We start from the raw sequence: 24041 nt of genomic DNA on the forward strand, positions 1-24041 counted from the left end.
CGCAGACGGGCTGTCCCGACAAGGAGAGGTCGCGGACGGGCGCACGGGGGAACACCGGAGTGTGCTGCCCCCTAGCGCCCTCAAAAGGGGGGAGGTGTGAGGCAAATCCCGGGATATGAAGATGAATTATGACTCCAGTCATAATCCCTCATCACTCCCTGGCAGTGCCCCCTCCCTTCTTGTTCTCAGTGTTCCACTTACACCTCCATGGCCATGTCCTGTGATATGGAGATGAGGTGGTGTGGGAACAATGGACACAGGATGACTCCCTGCCGTCACCCTGTAACAAGAGTTGTATCTCATTAGCAAGGCTATGGAAATAGCCAGACAGAACGACTCCAGTAAAAAATGGTTCATATCTCGCAAACCATATTTCCGATAAATATGGCAACCATAAAAATGGTGTCTCCGCATGCGGACGATGCCGGCACACCCTTTTTATGGGAGCAGGACATTGGGAAATGCCCCAGGCGTGATATCAGCCAATGGGGAACTGGCAGACAGGTCATGAGTCCCCTCGTTCTGTAGCTAAATTCATAACTGTCACAATGAGAGCATTGGCGTCCGCCTACGACGCTCCCAGGCAAAGTTATGGCCCATATTCCATGTTGTGGATTGTCCATAACTCAAGCCAGGGGTGGAGCAGTGCTCCCTCTGAGGTCACTAAGGTAGGAGGGGACCTGGATCTGCCTAGGTTGATAACCCTACTTCGGCCATTTTCCAGTGTTCTTTTCGCTGGGGGCACGTGTAGGAAACATCTGTGGGAAGGATCCTAGAAACCTGGGTACAGCGCCCCCCTGTGGCCAGACGCAACAAGGTAACTGCTGGAACTGTGTATGCCTGTTTGTAACCCATGCTTTGATTGTAACTGTACTCTGACATATGTATATTCTGTAGATTCCCTATTGTATATATTGTAGTTTCTAGTGTGCTTTAGGCTGATTAAATTATATAATTAATCTTGGGCTGTTCTGTTATCTCGATCTTGAATCCCACGTCTGTGTGTTCGGCTAATAGTTACCGTAAATCGGTTGGTGGCAGCGAATTGTGCCAAGGATTATTGTGGGGAGGCCAGTGAGATTCGGGGAGATTTTATATATTCCGCCCGCGGAGGTCGGGGGAATATATACCTTACTCTCACCGGGGACCCTTCAATAATCGGCATAAGTAGTATAGCGGCCTCCTGGCTTATGGTCGGGCAATTCCATAATTGGCCTGACTATAAGAGGGGCGCTAGAGAGCGCGTCACGTGCTCTGTCTGTCGGTCGGGAGGTATAAAGGAGGGGTGACCCCCACTTGTTACCCCCCGATTGTGACGTACTGGTAGCCAGCGCGGGGGGATTTCTGAGTGACCCCCCCGGTGGTTTGTGACACAAGCATGGAGAGGTTTTTGTAGAGGTGCGCCTAGCCCTGACAGGAGACCGGTTTCCTTTGGTCTGTTGGATTGGCTGCTGTCTTGTGTGTGGTCTATTTCTCTAATTAGGAGGTGCTACCGTTTTCGGATGGTTTTGTGTTAGCCTTTTATGAGCTTTCCATGTTTGTGAAATGGTTAGTCCTTCTGTCACACTGTACTAAGGGAGACGCTGAATCTACAAACAGTGTAACTCCAGAGTGCAGTTAGGCAAACCACCAGAGGGCAGTAGAGTAGTCAGTAAACCAGGTCAGGAGCAGGAGGTCTCGTCAATAGCTCAGGGATAATCAAATCGTGGTCAGGTGATAGCAGACGGTCGGAAGCCGAGAGGTCACGTATGCAACATAGGCGAGAGACGGAGCCGAAGATAGGAACGAGGATACAGGTCAGATGCCGGGAAGTCCAAGTACAAACAAGGAAGGAGGACAAACAGGTCGGGACTGGGATAAGACAGACAGGGAAGGTTACACAGTAGACAGGAGCGGGTAGTCAGGTACCGGGACAGATGGACGAACGAGGAGAGTACGGGTCAGAACAAAGTAGATGGGAGTCAGGACAGATTAGGTAACTCACCAGAGCCAGTAACACACTTTATGCTCTGCAGCATATCACTGGCACTGAACCGAAGGTGCAGCACCAGGATATAGTGACCTGGAAACCAGAGTGAGGCAGGGATGAGTTAACCACTGACATAATGAGGCCAGAGCTGGGTGAAATAATCAAACCACAGCAGCCAATACAGACCTGGATCTTGATACCTTCTAGGCAGACTTAACGAGGTCTGCAGTCAGTGAAATGAGTCTACTTTAGGATAGCCTTATCAAGTTGGGTGGAGTAAGATGGAGGTCCTGTATAAAATTCTGGGACACAGGTGCTGCCCAGTTAAAGTGATGAAGGATTTCTTGGGCATTATTGGCGGTTACCCTGTTTCTTTGTTGAGACATTTGGATGGTTCTGCACTGTCTATATATCAGTTTATTTCAGTATTTTGTTAATGTTTGGGCAAGAAGCCCAAATGAATATGGATCACACTCTTTTCGCATTGAAGCAGTGATGGAGGCATCGTGCTGAGGTTTGGGTGACGAGGTGGTTCGGCGCATCAAATGGTGGGAATCTTTGAGGTTTTATTATGTTTACCCTCAGTTGGTTACTTGTTAAGGGAATATTTTGAAATTTGTATTTCTGTGATATGATGTGTATTAAACTAGTCGGTTGTTTTTCACCATAAAACCCTACCGGATTTGGATCCTGGGCAGTGTATGTTTTTTGGGGGGCATTGAGAGCTGATGCATGCCTGATAGTCGTCAGCTCGGGCAAAACAAGGCTACTGCGACGGTTAGATATCTGGGAATCCATGGTCTGACATGAAGTAGGTTGTTGCCTACATTTTTCTACTACTGTCGCGTGGACCATCCACCATATGGTTGGTCTTGGTCTTGCACATTGGTTTGGGGGGAATTATATTGGTGTCAGCCTTTATGTAGTTTAAGTAAATGTTTGTTTATAAGTTGTGTGGTCACCATTCTTGTTGGCATTCTAGTTTTGTTATGTTATAATTTAATAAAAGGCTGCTGTGGCCATTTTACCCAAGTTGCAAGCAGTCATGTGTTTTTATTTGCCCACAGTAGGTATAAATGGATGGTGTCATTAGCTAAAGAGTATTTAAATGACTGGATCCCTCTTAGCTTGTCAAGAACAGCCAGGGAGCCCTAATATAGGGCATGCTGGCAACATCACAAGGCAGTAGGTGGGAGTGAAACAGTTAAGAGAGTTATGAAGGGGTCAGGATTAATATATCGTTCTGTGGTGGGCATTCCAGAGCTTTGAATGGTTAGGGAGTGAAAGTGGGGTTGGGTTTTGTAGACAATATAAGGTGAGGGGTTATCCGTTATCTCCTTTTGGATTTAGTAGGAATTGATTTCCTGTCCACCTGTCCTCTCATTTTTTATAAAATAAATAAATAGATGATGATGATAAATAAATGAATAAAATGGATATGGGTATACACTGAGATCAAAATTAGAGAACAATGTATGATCACTTGCTTTTTTTCAGAAATACAGTGGTACCTCGCATAACGAGTAACCTTCTTAACGAGAATTTCACTTAACAAGCAAAGCTTTCTGTAAATTTGTAACCCGCTTTACGAGAAAGCTTTGCTGCACGAGCGAAATGCTCACCGCACACACTTCCGGTTTCGTCCATCCACCACACTCTGACCCGCACTTGCAGTCTACACAAACACACACATGTACGCACAAACACACATGCACGCACACACATACAGTATTATGCTCACCTTACCTTCCGTTCCACCGCCGGTCTCATGGTTTTTGTAGTTCCTGGGTACATCGCGACGTCCTCGATGCGAACTACAAGACCCAGGAGGCCTGCGATGGAACGGAAGGTAAGGTGAGCATATAATATAACATAATATGTGTACCTTTCGTTTCATCGCCGGCCTCCTGGGTACTGTAGTGCGTCGCTCCACTCCAGTCCACGCTGTGTATCTGCATCCATAGCGACGAGGGAGGAACTTCCTGTCACCGCTAATGAAAGGCAGAGCGCTGGCCAATCAGAGGCAAGCGGCTCTGCCTTTGACGTCAGCGCTCTGGCCGGGAACTTCCTGCCTCATCGTTATGGTAACGCGTTACACAGCCCGGCCCCGTACCAGAGAACAGCAAGTCCCTGCAGACCAGCGATGGAACGGAAGGTAAGGTGAGCATATAATATGTGTGTGTGCGTGCGTGCATGTGTGTTTGTGCATGTGTGGAACGATAGAATAGGGGACCAGGATGGGACATTTTAGAAGTTGTGGAACGGATCGTCAGCATTGCAATGATTTCCTTTGGGAAATCTTGCTCTGCTGAACGAGTACCTTGATTAACAAGCACAGTCCCAGAACGGATTGTTCTCGTTAAGCAAGGTACCACTGTAATGTAATCTACATTGATCAATATTTGAAGGTTTTTTTGTAAGGGGTACACCATGCTACTAGAACAGTGTATTACAAAAGATCCAAAGTTTATCAAAATTAAACCTTTATTTTGCTCAAAACTTGATGATCATAATTAGAGAACAACAATGACTGTAGCACAGAGAAAAATTATAAGAATTTTCTGACAATAACAGTCATCAATCAATCTTCCAGTCTCTTCCACAGTTCTTTGACTGTTGTGGGGTTTTTGGCCATAGCCTTGTCCCCAAGGATTTTCCAGAGATTTTCTATTGGGTTTAGATCAGGACTTTGGGCTGGCCATTTAATTGTTTCAATGTTTTCTGTTTCAAGGAACTGTTTTACCTGTTCTGTTGTGTGATAGGGGACATTGTCCTGCATGAAAATTGCTGGCTGATTGTGTGATGAACGCGAGTAAGGAACCACTTGTTGTTGAAGAAGGTTATGATACACACTTGCATTCTCTCTTCCATGTAGCTGTATGAGAGGTCCAACTCCTGCTGCAGAAAAAATTCCCCAAACAATGATACTCCCTCCACCACCTTTCACTAACTTCTTAACACACTTTGAGTTCAGTCTTTCCCCAGTTTGTCGATGATCATAATGTTTCCCATCAGACCCAAATAAATTAAACTTGCTTTCATCACTAAAATGTACTGTGGACTACTTCTCTGTCCACACATCATGGTCCTCACTAAAAGTGAGTCTAGCCTTTTTATTTTTTCTGCTAATGAGCAGTTTGGTCACTGCAGAGTGGGCTTTCAGCCCAAATGCACTTAAACGTCGTGACACTGTATGACGAGACAGATCCTTAACCTGTTTAGTGGTGAACTGGCAAGCAATTCCAGCTGAAGTGTTGAAGTAATTACCCATGGAGATTCTCCGCATTATCCTGTGCTCTCTTGCATTTGTCTTTCAAGGGTGACCAGACATCAGAGTGAGTGTTAGAACAACAGATGAAGCAACAGACATATAATAAAATAGCACCCTATGGAGCTTATTGGACAGCTTTTTATGATTAAATAAATAAATGAATTAATGAAAGAACGACATGGGATCCCCCCTATGTTTGATAACCAGCAAAGGTAAAGCAGACAACTGCCGGGCTGGTATTATCAGGCTTGGAAGGTCCATGGTTATTGGGCCATTCCCACTCTAAAAATACCAGCCTGTAGCCAGCCCAGAAGGGGTGCATCACATTAGATGCACCAATTCTGGTGCTTAGCCTCTGCTCTTCCTGATACCCTGGTTCGTTGGCACTTGAGGTAATGGTAGTTGAGGTTGATGTCAGTTGTGTAGGGTCAGCTGGCATCAAGCCCACTACACAGCTGACCTCATCCTCAAAAACCAGCAGGGCACAGCACCTATACAGGCAGCATATTGGTACACAGAGTGATGTATATTTCCGCTATATATGATTATCAATAATAGGGGTGACCCCACTTCATTTTTTCATTTATATTTTTAATCATGAAAAGCTGTCCAGTAAGATCCAGAGGGTGAAATTTTATTATATGTCGGGAGGTTGTGCAATTATATGTCTGCATGTCTGTATCTAACTACTGTATATATTATATCTATCGCTATCTGTTATCTAACTATAGCATTCATTGGTGTCAAAAATCACACTGAAAACAAGGCAAAACACACTTGTTTTTCCTGGCAACAGATGCAGAAATGTCTGCATCCAAATGCTCAATGTGTGCACATACCCTTACAATTACTTTGAGGTGTGTGTATGTGTGTGTGTGTGTGTGTGGGTGTGTGTGTGGGTCTGTGGGTGTGTGGTCTGTAATGTATCACTCTCCAGTAGTACATTGAGGAGGCAGATATATTCTTTAAAAAAACAACAAACCTATAGTGTTTTTGTAATGTAACACTACACACTTGTTCCTCTTAAATAGCTGCAAAAGAACACCAAAAAAGTGTAACCCCTAGATGGTATATTGAAATGTTATAACACTTAAGGGGACCAAAAAAGTTGAGGTCCAGTAGAGCAGGGGTCTCAAACACGCGCGCCGCATGCGGCCCCTCAGGGTAGTTTGTGCGGCCCCCAGGCCCGTGCCCCTGTTCACTATCGCGGCAGGTGCAGGGGCCGCAGCCACTGTCTGCACTTTGTCAGATGAATGTGTTGCCGGAGCTGCGCTCTCGCGCCGGGAATACAATCATCTGACGTAAATCACTGACAGTGACACTGCAGCTGCCGCTATAGTGAACAGGGGCACGGGCCTGGGGGCCGCACAAAGCAGAGATGAGGCAGCGGATGGAGCGCGGGACAGGTGAGAAGAATGGTGTGTGTGTGTGTGTGTTGGACATTAACCCCTTAGCGCCCTATGACGTACTGGGTATGTCATAGCTCCCTGGTACTTAAGGACCCATGACGTAACCAGTACGTCATGGCGAAATCGCAGCCCCGGTGGCTACAATCACTGCAAATACCTTAGATTCGGGGAGGAGGGGACCTCAGGAGGGGTGGTTTCTCCTCCCCGGACCTACGGAGGCTTTGATTGGCTGACGAACGCCACTCAGCCAATCACAGCCACTAATGTTTCAGCCATTGAAAATCGCTGAAACACTAAAATCCAGCCAAGATCAGTGCAGCTGTAGCCCTGATCATTGGCAGGAGCTGGGTGACCTGTGTTTCACCCGCCGCCCAGCTCTGATTGGAGAGACCGGCCTTGTGACCGATCTCTCCAATCACTGTGGATCTGGGGCCGCAGACCACTCCCCTCAGCTTCACTCCGGCGTCTGTGGAAGGTGAGGGGAGCTGCTGACCCATTACTACAGGATGGGGACAAAGTGCGCACATTACTATGGGATGGGGATAAGGCTGGGGACATTACTATAGGATGGGGACATTACAAGGATGGGCACAATGCTATTGGATGGGGACATTACTATAGGATAGGGACTAGGATGGGCACATGACTTTAGAATGGGGTCAAGGCTGGGGACATTACTATAGGATGAGGACAAGGTGGGAACAGTACTATAGGTTGGGGACTAGGGTGGGCACAGTACTATAGGATGGGCACAGTACTGTAGGCTGGGCACATTACTGTGGGATAGGGGCATTACCACAAGGGGACAAGGATGGAAAACATTACTATAGAATAGGGATAATGCTGGGGACATTACTATAGGGTGGGGACAAGGTTGGTACATTACTAAAGGATGGGCACATTACTATAGAATGGGGACAGTACTATAGGATGGGGACATTGCTACAAGGGGACAAGGATGGGAATATTAAGATGGGTGACAAGGATGGACACCTATAGATTGGGGACATTACTATAGGATGGGGACAAGGATGAACACATTACTATAACATGGGGACAAGGATGAACACATTACTACAAAATGGGGACAAGGATGGGGAACATTACTTTAGGATGGGGACAAGGATGAGCACATTACTGTGGGATGGGGACTAGGATGGGGTACAATACTATAAGGGAACAAGGATAGGCACATTACTGTAGGATGGGGCACAATACTACAAGGGGACAAGGATGGGCACGTTACAACAATATGGGGAACATTACTAAAAGATGTTGGTCAAAATTTCTATATAGTGCTAATTGTAAGACTATTAGTTACAAGAAAGGAATAAAATGTAAAAAAAAAGGTTTATATTTAAACAAAGAATGTGCACATTTGCTATAGTGAACAAGTGAAAATGTTCAAAATTAGTGATCCCAAGGTGTGTAAAAAAAAAAATAAAATATATTATATATGGTACCAATAGACTCACTTGTAGATCCCAATGGAAGATTCATTTTGTTAAAAATCAGAATCAATTCCACCCTTTATACGATAGCGGGATGGTACTTGCGGAGTCAGAATCAAGCAAAAGCGTGCGGTTCTTTCCTGAAGACCTTATCCGGGTTTGCGGAGGGGGTGGTGGTGGTGGGTGAGGACTTTAATCTGACATTGAACCCGAGATAGGACACTACGTCGGGGAGGAGCGCTGTCCCAGAGGGGTCCCTACGGGCATTAAAAAAAGAAATACACAGACTCCAATTGGTGGATATTTGGAGGATAATGAACCCCCAGGGAAAAGACTACACATTTTTCTCAAACCCCCACAACTCATATAGCAGAATCGACTTCTTCCTAATAAGTCACCACGCTCTAAAGTGGCAGCCCTGCCCCAACTTTCTGTGGTCAGACCACACACCAATCTTTCTGAAATTGTCCCCTCCGGATAGACCTGAGTGGACTTGGAGTTGGAGACTTAACAATACATTGCTCAGGGATCCAGTGTGTGTTGCGGATATTGGAGACTCAATCGACTCATTCATCTCAGTACATGCATCAGACGACACACCATACCCCATGAAGTGGGAGGCCCTGAAGTGTGTTCTGAGGGGCATTTTTATAAAACAGGGATCACGCATCAAAAAGCCTAAAGAGGCTAGGGTGACAGAGCTCCTTGCCCAAATTCAAGCACTAGAAACTCAACACAAGAGCTCACCATCCCCAGAAACACTGATAGAACTCACTAAATGCAGAGACGATCTAAAGTCCATTCTAAACCTTAGCTATCTTAGATTTAAAAATCAACTAAAAAAGACCCTATACAACCACTCGGATAAATGCAGCCGCCCATTGTCACGCCTCCTTCATCCCCGGATACAGACCCAATACATCACCCGAATACGGCACCCAAACGGGACAGAAGAACACAATCCTGTAGAAATCCTAGACATAATGAAAGCATTTTACTCCAACTTATACAATATCAAAGGAAAATTCTCGGACCTGGATCCCCAGGAATTTCAAAGACGAGTAGAAGATTATATAGCAGACACAGCCCTCCCGGTATTGGGGGAGGATGTGTCAGCACAACTTGAGGAAAATTTTACTGTGGCGGAGGTAGAGGAAGCCATTAGTAATACTCCCAGCGGGAAGAGCCCGGGCCCGGATGGGTACTCCCCATTATTTTTTAAGACTTTTAGAGACAAACTGACGCCCTTTATGACAAAGGTATTTAACTCAGTCACATATACCCACGGGTTTGTCCCACAATCATTAGAGGCCCACATAGTTGTAATACCCAAACCAGAGAAAGACCCCACGATAGTATCAAACTACCGTCCCATCTCGTTGATTAACGTAGACATCAAAATTTTTGGAAAACTACTAGCCAACAGACTGACACCATTACTTCCGAACATAATACACTCGGACCAGGTGGGATTTGTACAGGGACGGGAGGCAAGGGACAACGTGTGCAAGACCATATTGCTAATCGCTGGGGAGGGGGCGTGTCCGGGGGGGTTGGGCCTGTTATCAATAGATGCCGAGAAGGCTTTTGACCGCGTACACTGGGATTTTATGGAGGCGGCCCTAAAACAGGTCGGCCTGAGGGGAGATTTTTTAGCCAAAATAATGGCCCTTTACATCGGCCCTACAGCACGGATTAAAGCAAATGGATCCCTCTCAGCCCCATTCCAGATCCACAATGGGACTAGACAGGGATGTCCACTCTCCCCACTGATTTACGCCATTGTTATGGAACATTTGGCGGTGGCTATCAGAAGGAACCCCAGTGTGCGAGGTCTGTGTGTGGGTGGGAGACAATACAAAACGGCCCTCTACGCAGATGACCTACTGTTATATATCTCAGAACCCCATATCACCTTCCCCTCACTTATGACGGAATTTGAACGTTACGAGGATCTTAGCAATTTTAAGGTTAACTATAAAAAAACAGAAGCCCTAAATATCTCTCTGCCGCGGCCAAAGTCCAAAGATCCCAGAACAACTTCCCTTTCAAATGGCAGGCACACTCACTAAAGTACCTGGGAATCCAGATACCAACATTAGTAAACTATATTCACTTAACTACCAAACCCTATTAGATAAGACCCTCAGGGATCTTAACACATATAACAAAAAACCTCTATCTTGGTTTGGAAGGATTAACACCTTTAAGATGGACATTCTTCCAAGATTCTTATGTGTTTCAGGCTGTCCCTATAAACCCTCCAATAAGCTTTTTCAAAACCATGAAATCCGCTCTTATAAAATTTATATGGAAACAAGCAAAACCCAGAATAAAATACTCAACCCTCACCAGACACAAGCAGGAGGGGGGGCGGGATTACCAAATCTACGACTATATCACCAAGCATCGGTGTTGGTCAGACTATTTGACTGGCACTTCCAGACAGATACAAAACAGTGGGTGGAGTTGGAGCAAAACTGCACACAGACACCTCTGAAGAACCTTCCATGGGTGGGACAATGAGATAAGATACACATTGCTCCTGATAGGGTATTGGTAAGGACAACACTGACGCTGTGGGACAAGCTGAGAGCAAACAGCGGACTGACTACGCCCCTTAGCCCAATGACTCCCATATTTAACAATCCGGAGTTCCCTCCAGCGATGGGGAGGGAGAGGTTCCTTCGCTGGCACCAAAACTCTGATCTCCGAGTGGCTCACTTTTTACAGGATGCCCACATCCCCACGCGGGAGCAGCTGGAGGCAAGGGATCCCCCCATGAAACTATCTTGGTTACAGTATGGACAGTTGCGGTCCTTCTTGGGGAGATGGAGGTTGGCGAGTCAGCGCTCCCGCTCGGTGCTGCCTACTCCCTTTGAGGGTTTGTTCCAAGGGAATTCACCTCCCCCACACCTGATTTCAATGATTTATAAGCATCTTAATGGACAATCTAATCACCTGGGCCCGGACTATATCCAGGCTTGGGAAAAAGAATTGGGAACCACGTTCTCAAAGGGGGATATACAAAAATCTTTCCTTTTTACACATAAAATGTCGGTGGCAGGGTTTGCTCAGGAAAAGAATTACAAGATACTGGCTCGGTGGTACCTCTACCCTACCAAAATTCATAAACTATTCCCTACGGCACCAGACAGGTGCTGGCGATGTGAAACTGCAAAGGGGACAATGACCCACATATGGTGGGAATGTGACAAAATTAGACCCTTCTGAGACGTGGTATTCGGAGCTTACACAAGGATCACAGGAACTCAGGTCAGACCTACCCCCAGGTGGCGATCCTCTCCATGTTGCCAGGCTCCATAGGGGCACAAAAGAGAGACCTCCTCAGGTTTTGCCTGATTGCTAGCTAGTAATTCCCAGATACTGGCGGAGGACGGAGACGCCACCTGCGGGGGATTGGTTTACGGAATTCTCATACACAGCTCTAATGGAAGAAGTTTCTGCATTAGCCAATGACACTACAGATACCTACATCCGCACATGGCAACCTTGGATTATATTTAAAGAAACCCAGGAATTCTCGAGGTTATTGACTCAGTAAAGGGGAGGTCAAAGGCGCAGAGGCGTCACCTCCACTCCTGACTCCACTACCGCTGCCCTCGCCCTGTCCTACCCCCCTCAGTTATCCCCTTATACCACAGTCCCCCCCTCCTTCCTTCCCCGCCCCCTTTTTTTTTTTCCCCCTCTCTTCCCCACTAGATCTCTCCTCTGTTTCCTCTCTCGCCCCTCCCTTTTCTCTCTCTGTTCTTCCCCCTCTCACAGTGGGGCACATTATTCCCATACTGCTCGCTTCATTCACACTTTCTGTAATTCAACCCCCTCTGGGACTTCATTATTTGGCCCCTTGGGCGCAAAATATACCCGACACTCCTATAAATGACACTTTTAGGTCCATATTCTTGATCCCAATTAGGGGATAGACTTATAGATAACGAGGGGGCTATGCCCAAGATCCTCCCCAGACCGAAAAACAGGAAAACAGCACAGTTAGGATCATTTGTTTTATGTAAGTCAATTCATCTGAGACACATCAGGAAGGAAAGAGACTCGGGAATAGAAGGACTTTGGAATTGGCCATATAGAATAAAATGTTACTGCAGAGTATATGATAAGACTTTTGATTTGTATTTTAGTCATGACATGTAAGGAAGTATATACAGTCAGGGCCAGAAATATTTGGACAGTGACACAAGTTTTGTTATTTTAGCTGTTTACAAAAACATGTTCAGAAATACAATTATATATATATTATGGGCTGAAAGTGCACACTCCCAGCTGCAATATGAGAGTTTTCACATCCAAATCGGAGAAAGGGTTTAGGAATCATAGCTCTGTAATGCATAGCCTCCTCTTTTTCAAGGGACCAAAAGTAATTGGACAATGGACTCTAAGGGCTGCAATTAACTCTGAAGGCGTCTCCCTCGTTAACCTGTAATCAATGAAGTAGTTAAAAGGTCTGGGGTTGATTACAGGTGTGTGGTTTTGCATTTGGAAGCTGTTGCTGTGACCAGACAACATGCGGTCTAAGGAACTCTCAATTGAGGTGAAGCAGAACATCCTGAGGCTGAAAAAAAAGAAAAAATCCATCAGAGAGATAGCAGACATGCTTGGAGTAGCAAAATCAACAGTCGGGTCCATTCTGAGAAAAAAGGAATTGACTGGTGAGCTTGGGAACTCAAAAAGGCCTGGGCGTCCACGGATGACAACAGTGGTGGATGATCGCCGCATACTTTCTTTGGTGAAGAAGAACCCGTTCACAACATCAACTGAAGTCCAGAACACTCTCAGTGAAGTAGGTGTATCTGTCTCTAAGTCAACAGTAAAGAGAAGACTCCATGAAAGTAAATACAAAGGGTTCACATCTAGATGCAAACCATTCATCAATTCCAAAAATAGACAGGCCAGAGTTAAATTTGCTGAAAAACACCTCATGAAGCCAGCTCAGTTCTGGAAAAGTATTCTATGGACAGATGAGACAAAGATCAACCTGTACCAGAATGATGGGAAGAAAAAAGTTTGGAGAAGAAAGGGAACGGCACATGATCCAAGGCACACCACATCCTCTGTAAAACATGGTGGAGGCAACGTGATGGCATGGGCATGCATGGCTTTCAATGGCACTGGGTCACTTGTGTTTATTGATGACATAACAGCAGACAAGAGTAGCCGGATGAATTCTGGAGTGTACCGGGATATACTTTCAGCCCAGATTCAGCCAAATGCCGCAAAGTTGATCGGACGGCGCTTCATAGTACAGATGGACAATGACCCCAAGCATACAGCCAAAGCTACCCAGGAGTTCATGAGTGCAAAAAAGTGGAACATTCTGCAATGGCCAAGTCAATCACCAGATCTTAACCCAATTGAGCATGCATTTCACTTGCTCAAATCCAGACTTAAGACGGAAAGACCCACAAACAAGCAAGACCTGAAGGCTGCAGCTGTAAAGGCCTGGCAAAGCATTAAGAAGGAGGAAACCCAGCGTTTGGTGATGTTCATGGGTTCCAGACTTAAGGCAGTGATTGCCTCCAAAGGATTCGCAACAAAATATTGAAAATAAAAATATTTTGTTTGGGTTTGGTTTATTTGTCCAATTACTTTTGACCTCCTAAAATGTGGAGTGTTTGTAAAGAAATGTGTACAATTCCTACAATTTCTATCAGATATTTTTGTTCAAACCTTCAAATTAAACGTTACAATCTGCACTTGAATTCTGTTGTAGAGGTTTCATTTCAAATCCAATGTGGTGGCATGCAGAGCCCAACTCGCGAAAATTGTGTCACTGTCCAAATATTTCTGGACCTAACTGTATGATCGTTGGACCCGGAGAGGGACCTCACTTGTACTTTTCACTCTACTCTTTCCTATTAGCCACTAAGGCTCTCTCACTTACTCTCAAAATGCTGTTTGTTTATTTTTTGAAAAATTCAATAAAAACAGATTAATCATATATGGTACCAATAAAAATGTCACTTTGTCCTGCAAAGAATGCGCCCCCCCCAAATTATTTTTTTTCCTCTGTGCGGCCCATACACCCAGCCGAGTTTGAGACTCCTGCAGTAGAGTATAAAATCCAACATTTTTTTTTGTAATTTATATTGATGGAAGTTTCTGCTGGACGAATCTTCAGGGCAGAAGTGCTGCCAGCTTATTGTGGTGCAAGAGACCTACCAGGTGGCCTTAGCTGGAATGAGAATTGTAAACTATCTTACCCATAGAAGCTGCAGAACATTACACATTTCTTTCTTTTTTTTTTTTTACTTTATTTATTGAAATTTTTTTCTATATAAACAAAGTTTACGAATCAAGTAGCTTCAGCAAGAACAGACAAAACATCGGGGAGGGAGAGAAATAAGGAGAGGTAGGACGGAAGGAAGGGGGTGTTTAACAAACACAAGTTATGCGGGAGATATTCGAGTAGGGCGCCAAAGTATGCGTATCACTCAGTTCCAGCATCCAGTTGTCAGTCACCAACATAAAGGTCCCAAGCTAACCATATATGCTGTAATTTGTCCAGATGTTAATGCAAGCTATAAGATACTCCATTCGCCTTGTTTCCCGGATCCTTAACTCCAGTTCCTGGAGAGAGGGAGGAAGAGTCTTTTTCCAGTGTGAGGCTATTAAGTATTTTGCCAAAGTCCATATATGTAGAAGCAGCCTGGCTTAATCTTTTGCAACGCCTGGTGGGGGCGACACTAAAGAGATAGTTAAACGGATCCAGAGCAACCCTATACCCCAGAACTCTGTGGGTCAGCTCTCTCACATCTATCCAGAAAGGGGAAAGAAACTTTATCCCAAAAGATATGGGGGAGGGTCCCTCTCTCCTTCGTACACCTGCAGCACTAGTCTGATGAATTAGGAAAGAGCCTACCAAGGACTTTTGGGGTATGGTACTAGTGCATCAGGATTGTATATTCTCTTTTTGCGTGGTACAGAGAGACGCTGCCCTATCCAAGATAGTCTGCCATACAGGCTTCGGTATATCTCTACACAAGTACGTCTCCCATTTTGTCATGTAAGAGTGCTGTACCTCGACGTGGGAGGTAAGTATGTTGTATATATGTGAGATCAGTCCCTTCGTCAAAGCGCCCTGCCTGCAGAGGTCCTCAAACGGGGTAAGCTTAGAGAATTAAATGGATTTCACCGAAGATATGGCTAGGTGACATATCTACACATATGTGTAATAAGCTTCTGCTGGAATTCTAAACCTCTCCCTTAAAGTAGAGAAGGGTAAAATTGCGTTCGTGAAAGGGTCGATTATGTCTTCAAAACAGAAAAGGTGTGCTCTGATCCATGGGTAAGTTATTTGGCTGGTGAAACTACCTTGCAAGGCTGGGGTATATAAGAATGGTGCCAGTGAGGGTTTGACCGAAGTGAGCGGGAACATTTTTATGGCCATCTTCCAAATAGGTCTGGTCAACATCATAGGTCCTAAAAGGGCTCTGTCTCGAGGGTCTGCAAAAATCGTTCACAGTAGGGGCCAGCCAAACACGCCCCACTTCCATCCATTTACTTATTGTGTTTAAACTGGTCCAGGCGGGAATACGCCTTAAGGGGGCTTTACACGCTACGACATCGCTAATGCGAACTCGTTGGGGTCACGGAATTGGTGACGCACATCCGGCCGCATTAGCGATGCCGTTGCGTGTGACACCTATGAGCGATTTTGCATCGTTGCAAAAACGTGCAAAATCACTTATCGTGACATGGGGGTCCATTCTCAAAAATCGTTACTGCAGCAGTAACGAGGTTGTTCCTCGTTCCTGTGGCAGCACACATCGCTCCGTGTGACGCCGCAGGAACGAGGAAGCTCTCCTTACCTGCCTCCCGGCCGCTATGCTTCCGCATAAGGAAGGAGGTGGGCGGGATGTTCGTCCCGCTCATCTCCGCCCCTCCGCTTCTATTGGGCGGCGGTTCAGTGACGCAGCTGTGACGTCGCTGTGACGCTGAACGAACCGCCCCCTTAGGAGGCGGTTCGCCGGTCACAGCGACGTCGCCGGGCAGGTAAGTATGTGTGACATGTCTGGGCGATGTTGTGCGGCACGGGCAGTGATTTGCCCGTGTCGCACAACAGATGGGGGCGGGTACCCACACTAGCGATATCGGTACCGATATCGCAGCGTGTAAAGTAGCCTTTAGATGTGGGGCTACGTAGTGTTTCCACATGTCCAGGAAAGCCAGGCCACCCATTCTCTAAAGGCCGCTTTACACGCAACGACATTGCTAACGAGATGTCGTTGGGGTCACGGAAAATTCGTGACGTACATCCGGGTTCGTTAACGATGTCGTTGCGTGTGAAACGCATGAACGACCGTTAACGATCAAAAATACTCACCATATCGTTGATCGTTGACGCGTCGATCCATTCCTGATTATCGTTGCTGTTGCAGGACGCAGGTTGTTCGTCGTTCCTGCGGCAGCACACATCGCTACGTGTGACACCGCAGGAACGAGGAACATCACCTTACCTCCGGCCGCCCAAAATGAGGAAGGAAGGCGGTGGGCGAGATGTTCATACCGCTCATCTCCGCCCCTCCGCTTCTATTGGGTGGCCGCTTAGTGACGCCGCACGAACCGCCCCCTTAGAAAGGAGGCAGTTTGCTGGCCACAGCGACGTCACTAGGCACGTAAGTAGTGTGACGGGTGTAAGCGATGTTGTGCGCTACGGGCAGCAATTTGCCCGGGACGCACAAGAGACGGGGGCGGGTACGCTCGCTAGCGATATCGCTGTGTGTAAAGTGCCCTTTAGGAGCTAATAGAACTGAATGAGCAATTTGATGATGCTTGTGAGCGAGACAAAATTTTTCAGCCTCGTCTGGAACTGCTAAATCACCAGCCTTGGAATTGCTATGGGGAGCATCTACAATAAGTATAGGAACTTTGGGAGAATCGTCACCTTAATAGAGGCCATTCTTCCAAATAAACAGTTTCGCTTTATCCCACTTGGACAGTGTCGACTTGATTTCCTCAAAGGACGGGAAATTGTGTGCATAGAGGGAATCGTATTTGTGCGTTAAGTATACCCCTAGGTGTTTTCAGTTGTCTTTTTTCCAAGCATATATAAATGTGGACTGTAATGCAGAGAGCACTGGTGACTTCAAGTTTAGTGGCAAGGTTTCTATTTTTGAGGCATTAATTTTATATCCCAATAGGCTTCCATATTCAGTCAGGATAGAATGTACGTTGGGCAGGGACACCAGGGGATTACATATTGTTGGTAAGACGTCATCTGCGAAAAGTGATAATTTATATTTGTGGCCCCGAACCTGAAACCCTTGTACATCTGGGCTTTCACGAATATGCACTGCCAAAGGCTCTATGCAGAACATTACACATTTCTAAAGACTTGAAGTGTTTGGTCAGTTCAAATTAATCTGTTTGCCTTGTTTAAGCCTTTATATACTTTTGTACCTTCATTGCATCTAGCAATATTTCATTACACAAATCCTTGACCTTTTGCACAGGGAGAAATTACTTTTTAACTTCTGAAAATTTGTAGAAAAGAAGAATGAAGCACTGATCTCTGCTTTCATGGAGCTCTAAGTCCAAGGTTTATCTCCTGTAATTTATACAGCATTTTCATGCCTGTGACATTCTTGTGGGGATACAGAAAGCCCCATGCTGCTAATGGACTGAAAGTAAATGAAATTAAATAAGCGCAGCAAAGCTCATCAGCAGTGTCTCCCCCCTGGGTAATTCAATTCCTGAGTGCGCTGTGATGGGCGCGTGCTGCACACTCTCTGAAATCCTGCTGCGGGCGGGAGACTTAACATCTAAATAAAACTTTTTACTGCAGCATTTGTTATTCTCATGCCAGCAGGGTCCTGGATGCCGGTTTGGGGACAGTAATGTAATATTCATATTTCCTCCCATGTTGTGCGTGCCATATACCAGCCTACTAAATATTCCATAAATATGCACTGCAGTTTAAATAAGCTGTTGTGAATTTTAATTTCCATGCAAATTTTTTTTCTTTGTTATTAACTGCTTGGCTGCCCATCTGTATCACTTGTCTGTCCTGAGAGGTGCAGCAGTCATAAATCTAGTGACCATCCCCGCTCTGCGTCTCCACCTGACTGTTCACAGATCATCCCTAGAAAAGCATTGTAGGTATTTAACCAGACAGATCTCTGTTGCTGAATTATAAAATCCGTTATCCACTGCAGACATTTATTGGTAATGACCTAATTTATAGTGTAGTGTTTAATAAGTACATTAGTTAAAAGATCAGAGAACTTGAGATGGAAATGAATTGTTGGAAGATGATGACAGCATTTTCACATATAGATTCCCCGATGGTTTATTGTGTTTACATTCTGGTATATAAAAGCCTAGGGGGATGCTCTTCGTTTACAGAAATGTTATTTTCATATGCAATCCACTGAGACATAACTACATGTGAAAGTTACTCCATACACTAATTTTCAAAAACCTTATGTAATACTAAATATATACTACATATACATGTTAAAGTCTGCTTCACCATTTTCAAGGTGAGATGACACCACAATTATGGCATAGTTTACAGTGATTTCGACTTTTCCTCCCCATTAGGAATAGGTAGAGTAGCTCTGGAGCTCAAATTGCTTCTATCAAATAAACTTCTGGGCAAACTAAGAGAAGAGAGACATTTATTAGTAGGTTTATGGGGAATTTAATAATGCATTTCATGTACTGCATTGCAGTTTCCTGCATGCTATTTATCATTTTATGAAATTTGTTTTAGAATCTCGAGATACAGAAGAGCCTGAAAAGCTTTTGAAACAAGGTTACTTGGAGAAGAGGAACAGAGGTAAGCTGTCATGAGCTTCTTCTTACCAAAGTCTGTGACGGGTTATAAGGAGGTTATCTTTGTTAAACTGTCTCTATAAAACCTCTTCTCAGAAACAAATCAATATTACATGAAGAGATGAGCTAACCCGAGGTTCACAAAACAGACTTTACAACAAAAAGCAAAACAAAAAACAGAGTTTGAGTTCAGAGAACGGGTGCTTTACATATGCAAACCATTTGCCCCAACATCACTGTGCTCGGGTATGCTTAATGCTCAGCCCAGTGCGAGCCCTTTACAGTGTTCGAACGGCTCACATTGGGGGTAACCACAGCATAATCAGATGTATTGTGCACCCAGAAAAAGAACATAAAACCCCATCACCAGAAATGATCTATTTATGGCTGGCTGCATGGGCGCGGAGACCTAAATTGCCCAATTAGTGACTTCCATTGGGGTTGAGATCAAGTCCAGGAACCAAACCAAACTTTATGACATAATGGGTCTTTTGTATGAATATTAGTGCATTTGGGGATATACCTATAGCAGCCAATCAGGTCACAATGCAAACAACAATCTGCTCCATTTAGGTTTGTATAAGTTGTGATTAAATGAGGTACATTACACTTTTGCTCCCTACCAACCCAAATATAAACTCTTGTCTAACCCTTCCGCATTCTTTTTATCTAGATCATGGCTTCTTTGGGTCAGAATGGCAAAAAAGATGGTGTGTTCTCACTAACATAAGTTTTTGCTACTACTCTAGTGAGAAAGGTACGTGGGCAAGTGATTTTTTTAAAACTTTAATGTGTATATACACTCTTCAAAATTGAAATTGCAACACACAGAAAAGTCGTGGAATTAAAGGGAATCTATCACCAAGGTTTTTGCAATGTAAGCTGAGGACAGCATGCTCAAGAGTTAAAACAAGAAAATGTAAAGCTGGGTTCACACATAGCGACAGCGACAACGACATTGCTGTTACGTCACCATTTTCTGTGACGTAACAGCGACCTTGTAAGTCGCTGTTATTATCGCTGCTTAGCTGTCAAACACAGCGACGCAGCAGTGATTATAACGTCGCTACATGTGCAGAGAGCAGGGAGACGCGCACACTGCTTAGCGCTGGCTCCTTGCTCTCCTAGCTACAGTACACATCGGGTTAATTAACCCGATGTGTACTGCAGCTACATATCACAGTGCAGAGAGCAGGGAGCCGCGCACACTGCTTAGCGCTGGCTCCTTACTCTCCTAGCTACAGTACACATCGGGTTAATTAACCCGATGTGTACTGCAGCTACATGTCACAGTGCAGAGAGCAGGGAGCCGCGCACACTGCTTAGCGCTGGCTCCTTGCTCTCCTAGCTACAGTACACATAGGGTTAATTACCCGATGCGTACTGCAGCTACATGTGCACAGAGCAGGAGCCGGCACTAGCAGCAAGAGCGGCGGAGGCTGGTAACGAAGGTAAATATCGGGTAACCAGGGAAAGGTCTTCCCTTGGTTACCCGATGTTTACAGTGGTTACAGCTTTCCGCAGCTGCCAGACGCCGGCTCCTGCTCGCTTCATTTCGTCGCTCTCTCGCTGTCACACACAGCGATGTGTGCTTCACAGCGGGAGAGCGACGACGAAAAAATGAAGCAGGACATTCAGCAACGAGCAACGACCTCACAGCAGGGGCCAGCTCGTTGCTAGATGTCACACACAGCGACAGCGATGGGACGTCGCTGCAACATCACAGAAAATGGTGACGTAGCAGCGACGTCGTTGTCGTCGTCGCTGTGTGTGACACCACCTTAACTGCTTCTCTTATCTGTGTACAGTGATTATCTACCTAATCTAAAGGGTTTATTACACTGTGATAAACACTAGAGGGCTGTGAAGGCTCATGCCATGTTTTCCTTCACACCCCCTGCTGTGATTGACACCTCACAGTCAATGCATAATCACAATAGTGAGCCTGGTGTGGGCAGGACAGCTCTCAGCTCTGCTAAACTGAATTCTTTGATATGGTCAGAAGGGCTGCACCTAGTAATTTAAGTTAAACATGGTTAGTTTCAGAATCTCTTTGCATACAACATGCTGCTCTCAGATGAAGTAGCAAAAATCTGCTGACAGATTCCCTTCAAGTACGAAGGTGCCGCAGGCTATGGCAGCAGGTTTAGGCCACACAGAATATCTATAGTAACACAAGTAACATGCGACCTGGCTTTGCCATGTTGAATGACTCTGGGGACACTTTGGAGGAATGGCAGTGTTACTGCTTCCATGACCAAATCAATGTATTGCCAAGCGGTTATTGTAGCTGGAATGAAGACTAGAGGGGTCTGACTACCATACAATATGCCACTCAACATCATAATCCTTGGAGTAAGACTGGTGTGGCATTCCCTCATGAAGGCCTCTTCGTGGCCTTACCTACATTGTCTCCATATGGAGACCAGAGTCTGAAATGGAGTCCTGTCCTCTTCATTGATGAGTCCCACTATTGTCTTGGACACAATGATAGGTATAGATTGGTCTGAAGACCACATGGACAACGTCATGAAGAGGGAGCATCACATTGTTCCTACCCTCAGGATTAGTTATAGGAGCCGGACCCCTCTAGTCGTCATTCCTAGTACAGCTGCGGATCTTGAAGATTTGTGTGGCCGAAGTGCACTCAGTGTGGCAGTAGGTTCCTCAAACAACCATTAATACCTTCATTAATTGTAGGCAAGTCATGTAAGTGCGGATGTTTCAGCATGTGGTGCTCGTTCTCAATACTGATTAAATTGAGATGTTTTGAAAATATTTCCAGATTGTCATTATTTATATATCACTAACATGTTTTGTGATTTCTTTATTTACATGACTTTTCCACTTTGGTGTTGCAATTTCAATGTTGAGGGGTGTATGTGGTCATTGTAAACTGCTGAATTGATATATTATTGCTGCCACTGCAGAGAACCAGTAGCTGCATATCCTACATATAAAATAGGCATTGACAGGTCTGTAGATGTAGAGATATCCTAACACAGCAGTGTATTAGAATTTAGCGAAAATGAAACCGAATCTTGAATTTACTGTACATCTATGAGTAATGTGTATGTGAGCATGTGGGATGTATCTGTGTGTATATACACATATATACTTATATGTTTATACGATTTTTCATTATATTATATATGGGTATCACAGAATGCATTGACATTAGGGATGCTGTTTCTATATTTTCTGTATTTGGTTTTTAATGCTGGACTAGAAAACTGCAAGTAATAAAGCATGATATCTGTATTACAGGCTGCTGCATTATACAATTGCCATGGGTGTTTATAATGGGGACTTGGTAAACATGGAATCTGTATAAAAATAATGTATATAAATGGTTTATAATATATAAATACTAAAATTTATATAAAAAGTCTGAATCCTAGTTTTTTTATTTTTACTTTTCTACATATCTTTATAATGGGACACATATAATAATAATTTTCTTTCATTTAATACGTTAAAAAAAGTGAAAATTAAACAACTTCAAATTGCTCTCTAATTGTACAGTAATAAATCATATATATATATATTTTTTTAAAGCTTTTTTTTATTTGCCATGTCTTATTCTCCTGTATGTATCCATCATTCAGGAAGGAAGGGTTTATACATCTGGATGTAGCTATCCTGCTGTTATCCACAATTAACTGTATGGCCTCATGAACTAGTGTGAAGGGAGGAGGTTCATAACATGGAGGAAATCAGCTACGTGACATCTAAATAATGCATTGCATTTTTTACTAGTTATGTAATATGTGAATTATTTCTTTCTGCTTGATGAACAAATAAGGCAGCTCTTAAACTTGTCCTCCTTTGTAGCTTTGGAATAATACTAATGCCCACCTCATAAATGTGAATCTCGTAGTTAGCAGCCTCTTCTGATTAGCGCAATAGCAGCTTTAATTGTAGCATTGTGTTGGTGTTTGATCGCCTAAATATACAAAACGTTTTGCCCTTATTTGGATCAAACTGCTATTCTGTGCTGAATAAAAAATTGTGTGTTGAGCTAAACTTAACCTATGTCCTATGTATCTTTTGTCTATGTAATGCACCATGAGCTTTTATTAACCCTTGTCTGGTACCATGGGGTCAATGTGACCCTAAGCAGACCGGTACATCTAGGCATTTATTTTCACGGTACCAGACAAGGGTTAAAGAATTTTATGGAGGCCTTTGAGTATGGCATATGTATACATACAGTACCAATGTCACTTTGTGTCATTTCTGGGTTGGCTATCATATTGATTTGTGGTTCCCCTAATGAAGACTACATTTCCCATGATGCCTCTGATTTTGCAGACTGGGTAGAGTCTCCTCTCATCGCTAGAATTGAGCGAGTACCTAACTATTCATACTCGCTATACACACACATAACAAGTACTGTCTACTACTCGCATATTTGTTCTGAATAGCGTGTGCAATGCAAGTCAATGGGGAATATTCACAATGTATCAAGTAACCAGAATTCGGCACTGCTCGCATGAATAGCGTGAAATTCGGATTAATTGTTACTTTGTGAGTTTTTCCCCATTGACATGCATTGCACATGCTATTCGGAATGAATATGCGAGTATTAGACAGTATTCGTTATGAGTATAGCGAGTACGAATAGTTAGGTACCCGCTCAACTCTACTCATCGCACATTCTCTGCTAAGCGCAGCAGTGATAGGTCAGATACATAATATTAATGCCCCCTGATTAATGATGTAGAGTCTGGATATCCTATGTAATGCAGCTTCACTTGTCCCCTCCCCCACCTTATTTATAGACAGAAGTGCGGGTTTGTTTGTGAGGAAACCTAACCAACTCCTATAAGGGATCTTTAACTCCATCTTTGTATGGCCTCGCTCACTAAATCATTATTCTCTTGTAAGGCAGGTGTGTGAATGCATAAAATGGGTGGGCCTGGATGCTGAGGGTGTTACAGGATTTGATAGGGAATGAATAAATGGATAAAGTGTCTGAATGCAACTGAACTGGGCTGAACAGATCACACAACTGGAATATTGCTGGAGAGTAAGCATTACAAGTGAAAATACATGTATTCAATAAAGAATTATTGGAACAGCGCCCAACACAACAGAGAAGAGAATATTCTCCTTCACATCCATAG

General features: G+C 44.4%; 1 protein-coding gene across 4 annotated transcripts in view; it reads left to right on the forward strand.

Moving 5' to 3' along the window:
• SKAP1 (src kinase associated phosphoprotein 1) overlaps window positions 1-24041 on the forward strand; it is a 962073-nt gene that overhangs the window by 735780 nt on the left and 202252 nt on the right. For all 4 annotated transcript variants that reach the window (XM_075350053.1, XM_075350056.1, XM_075350054.1 and 1 more), the window contains exons 5-6: window positions 18851-18916; window positions 19586-19669. In XM_075350053.1, coding sequence (XP_075206168.1) covers window positions 18851-18916; window positions 19586-19669 — 150 coding nt within the window. The remainder of the gene's footprint in view (window positions 1-18850; window positions 18917-19585; window positions 19670-24041) is intronic.

The sequence above is a fragment of the Anomaloglossus baeobatrachus genome, chromosome 5, assembly GCF_048569485.1.
Source record: "Anomaloglossus baeobatrachus isolate aAnoBae1 chromosome 5, aAnoBae1.hap1, whole genome shotgun sequence".
Classification (NCBI taxonomy): domain Eukaryota; kingdom Metazoa; phylum Chordata; class Amphibia; order Anura; family Aromobatidae; genus Anomaloglossus; species Anomaloglossus baeobatrachus.